This window comes from Nanorana parkeri, unplaced genomic scaffold, assembly GCF_000935625.1.
Source record: "Nanorana parkeri isolate BGI_ZX_2015 unplaced genomic scaffold, ASM93562v1 scaffold2282, whole genome shotgun sequence".
NCBI classification, from domain to species: domain Eukaryota; kingdom Metazoa; phylum Chordata; class Amphibia; order Anura; family Dicroglossidae; genus Nanorana; species Nanorana parkeri.
The window spans coordinates 72,474-76,308 of NW_017308550.1; the positions used below are offsets into that span (position 1 = coordinate 72,474).

The 3,835-nt window shown below is 40.2% G+C and overlaps 1 protein-coding gene across 2 annotated transcripts in view; it reads right to left on the bottom strand.

Annotated features, from left to right (window-relative positions):
- Window positions 1–3,835, bottom strand: part of ASB5 (ankyrin repeat and SOCS box containing 5) — a 33,968-nt gene that overhangs the window by 12,581 nt on the left and 17,552 nt on the right. For both annotated transcript variants that reach the window (XM_018573226.1, XM_018573227.1), the window contains exon 4: window positions 345–495. In XM_018573226.1, coding sequence (XP_018428728.1) covers window positions 345–495 — 151 coding nt within the window. The remainder of the gene's footprint in view (window positions 1–344; window positions 496–3,835) is intronic.

Genomic DNA, 3,835 nt, shown 5'->3' on the forward strand with positions numbered 1-3,835 from the left:
AAAGAAAGAGATGACCTAATTAGTCTGTTGCTGCTCCTTCATTGCCCATTAACAAGCTGGGAGGGGTCTAGGCCAGACTGAATTGATAAAGTGTAGTGTGTAGGGAAATCCAAGAGATGGTTCTCTTGTTTGGTAGGAGTGCCTGGATGTTAAGACTGGATAAACAGGTTTATGTATACTTTCTGTGTGTATATTAACTTTATTTAGCCAGAAGTTCAGATTTAACATGTTTACTTTATGTGAATTTAGCTATACACAAACATATGAACAGTATTAAATGTAGATATTGTTTAACAGTGCAATGATAAATGAATATGATCTTCCAACTTGAAGATTAAAATTACCTTTACTTGCTGCCTCATGAGCAGGTGAAGGAAGACATGTCTCCAGCTGCGCCTTTGCACCATATTCCAATAGCAGCTCCGCACAACTTGCACTGCCTCTTGAACATGCATTAAATAAAGGAGTCACTCCATCAATAGTTGTAGCATTCACCTAAAACATATCAAAGGATGTCTTGGGATAGACATGAAGTACTGAGCTTTAAAAAGGACCTTATTAGCTTACTCAAAGGTGGTGATGGCCGAATCTGCCCAGGTTCAATTTGCCAAGGGCTCAAGGGAATCTTACTCAAAATGTGTCAAACAAGAACTTAGTAGCAAATCCTACTTAAGACTATGAAGGGTGCATCTTGTTAAATTCTGCCCGTTTTTAGAGCTAATAGACAAACTACTGTAAAAAAAGCATGGGAAGCTAGGTATTGCCATGGAGGACATATACCAAATCTTACCATAGAGCGGGAAGAAGATCTTTTCATGTGGCTTTAAGGGCAACATTGGAAATACACAAATGCTTTAAATTGGTTGGGGACGTCTTAAAGTTGTAGGAGATGTTATTGAATGATTTCCATAAACATTATCAGAGACAGTATACACTGGCAACGCATATTTGGCTGATTTTTTTTTTTCTTCTACAATTAGCTTAGCTTACATACAGCAGCACTCAAGACTTTTTTCATGGAGCTTTAGCAACGGCTTAGGCTTTTTTATCAAAAAGTAATAGACCTACTTTGACCAGCTAATGGAATTTGGCCAGTAGTTCAGTGTGGCTATCCATGTTCTTGCTGATGCAAAACTGTGTGGACTCTGGACAGTTTATATCAAGCTTCCATTAAAGTGGAACTACACCCTTCTATCTCTTACAGCCAAGGATGGTGCCATCCTAGTTTCTATTTGGATTGCAGCTGCTATAGTGCTGCTATGACATCAGTCATTTGAAGGCTTGAAAGTTCAGTTGAGAACATTGGCAACCTTGACAGTTGGCATGCCAGAAATGTAACTGTTTTGGGAAATGTTAAATTGGTTGGTAAAGTTCCTAGAGTTAAGGGACCACAGATGATACATCCGTGTATAATTGGCAAGCAGCAGGACATTTTTGATAAGAGAAAATTAGCCAAAATGTACTAGAGAAATGGAGTACAGGCAAGTGTTTTACTACAAGATCTAAGACACAGTAAAGTAAAATTGACCAGCAGCAAGGCTAGGCCCACATTTACTAAAGACAAAGAGCCCAGGATGGGGTTTTACTACAATAATTAAGATATCACAGAAGATACAGCAGTGCAAATCTGGCCAGCACAAGGGCAATACATTTTAATAGGGGATTATAGACAGGACTAATTGGTCTATGACTAACTTTTTTATCTATGGAGATATGGGGGTGCAGTGAATGTGAGTTGAAACAGAAATTCTCAAATCATCTCTGATTTCGTGCTGACACTATTCTTCCTTCTGGACAGTGGCTGCTTTTGTTCCCCATGGTCCCTGTGTGTGTGTTGTTAAGTAGCCACCTCTATAATCATATTTTAGTTTACTAATTTGTATTGAGATTATAGTCCTTCACAGAAGCGAGCTTCGAACAGTGACTACTTTGCAACACACACATGGGCCATGAAGAACAAAAGTAGCCACCCTCCAGAAGAAAGGACGTCAGCATGAATTCAGGGATGATTTGAGGATCTACAGATGAGTGATACACAAATAAGATATATTTTTGTTAATAGTTAAGGTAATTGAATGCGTTTTTAAGATTGTAATCCTGAGTTTAGTGTCACTTTACAGGTGAAACTCGAATAATTAGAATATCGTGCAAAGTTCATTTATTTCACTAATGCAACTTAAAAGGTGAAACTAATATATGAGATAGACTCATTACATGCAAAGCAAGATAATTCAAGCCGTGATTTGTCATAATTGTGATGATTATGGCTTACAGCTCATGAAAACCCCAAGAACCCCAAATCCACAACCTCAAAAAAGAAGATTATTACATACAATCAATAAAACAAGGATTGTACATAGAACAATATCGGACCTCTGAAAAGTATAAGCATGCATATATACTCAGTACTTGGTTTGGGCCCCTTTTGCAGCACTTACTGCCATTACTTTACTTATTCGAGTTTCACCTGTAAGTAATGAAAGTTATCTCCGCATAAAAAGGGCTGTAGTGGAAATGTAAAAATAGCTGTGGTCCATAAGGGGTTAAAAGGTACAAGACCTGAAATAGGTAATATATATTTTATTCTCACAAATCGCCGAGGGTTTGTATTGATGAGTGTCAGTATCATTTGTCTGCATTTACCAAGTTAAATAATTGTCACCATGGATTCATTAGCACTCTATAGTGCATGCAGCTCTCAGTATTTTGTAGGGATTGCCAGGGCAGAACATTTAAGTCAATTGCTAACTATTGGGCTACACAGATGACACAAATTAACTTCAGCTGAAATTGTTTTACTGTTAGATAGAATGGGGAAGGGTTAGAACTTGTGGCTGTCTTTTAAATAACAACGTCACTTCAATATTTAAAGAGTGATTGGATACAATAATTAACGTGTGTTAATGGGGCATAACACATAGCACGCTCTCACATTTCAATTTCTAAAGTCTAAGAGCATTAAGGCTAGGGCTACACAGGCAATTCAAGTGTACCAGTAGCCAAAACATTTTTTTTTTGGTTTTGGATAGAGTGGGGAAGAATTACAGTAGAACTCCCACCAGGTTTTGCTACTGTCGGAGGCACTTCCTGTCTGGGGAAAAAGGGTGTCCCCAGGACAGAAAGTGAGGGAAAATCTATCTAACAGCAACATAGTCAGAAGAAAAATGATTTTTTAATTTAAGGAGGGGAGTCCTAGACCCTTTGTCAGCTTATCATTGTTGCCTGTCTCCCTGATGCAGAGTTTTCCTCACTTCCTGTGTGATAAACAGTTGCTGGCATAACAGTAAGTGAGGGGAAGTCTTTCTAAAGGTGCCCATACACTGCGCGATTATCGTACGATAATCGTATGCGATCGGTTTTTCGTACGATAATCGAGCAGTGTGAACGTAGACGTGCGACCGTTTCTACTGTACGGTCGCACGTCTTCTGTCGAACCAGCATGTTCGAAAACCAGCCGGGAATCGTACGATTCTCGGCTGGTTAGAACGGTGCTCGGAAGATAAATGCTGAACGGGCCGGTGTGCGCACGCGCACACTGCCCGTTCAGCATTGCGGTCATCGGAAGCCCGCCCCTCAGGGGGGTGGGCTTGCGATGATCGAGAGTGCGATCTGCCTGTCCAAGATAGGCAGATCGTACGTTTTTTTAATCCCTTTACAACCATCGCAAGACTAAAGTCTTGCGATGGTTGTAGAGTGTATGGCCACCTTTACAAAGCCCAGGATACAGGGCCATCCCTGTATATAATGAGGCAGCCTGAGAGGGGGTCAGAACTTTTAGCAACAGGTGACCCTCTGACTGGCATCCCTTTTAGCTCACTGACGTCACTGAGCGGGA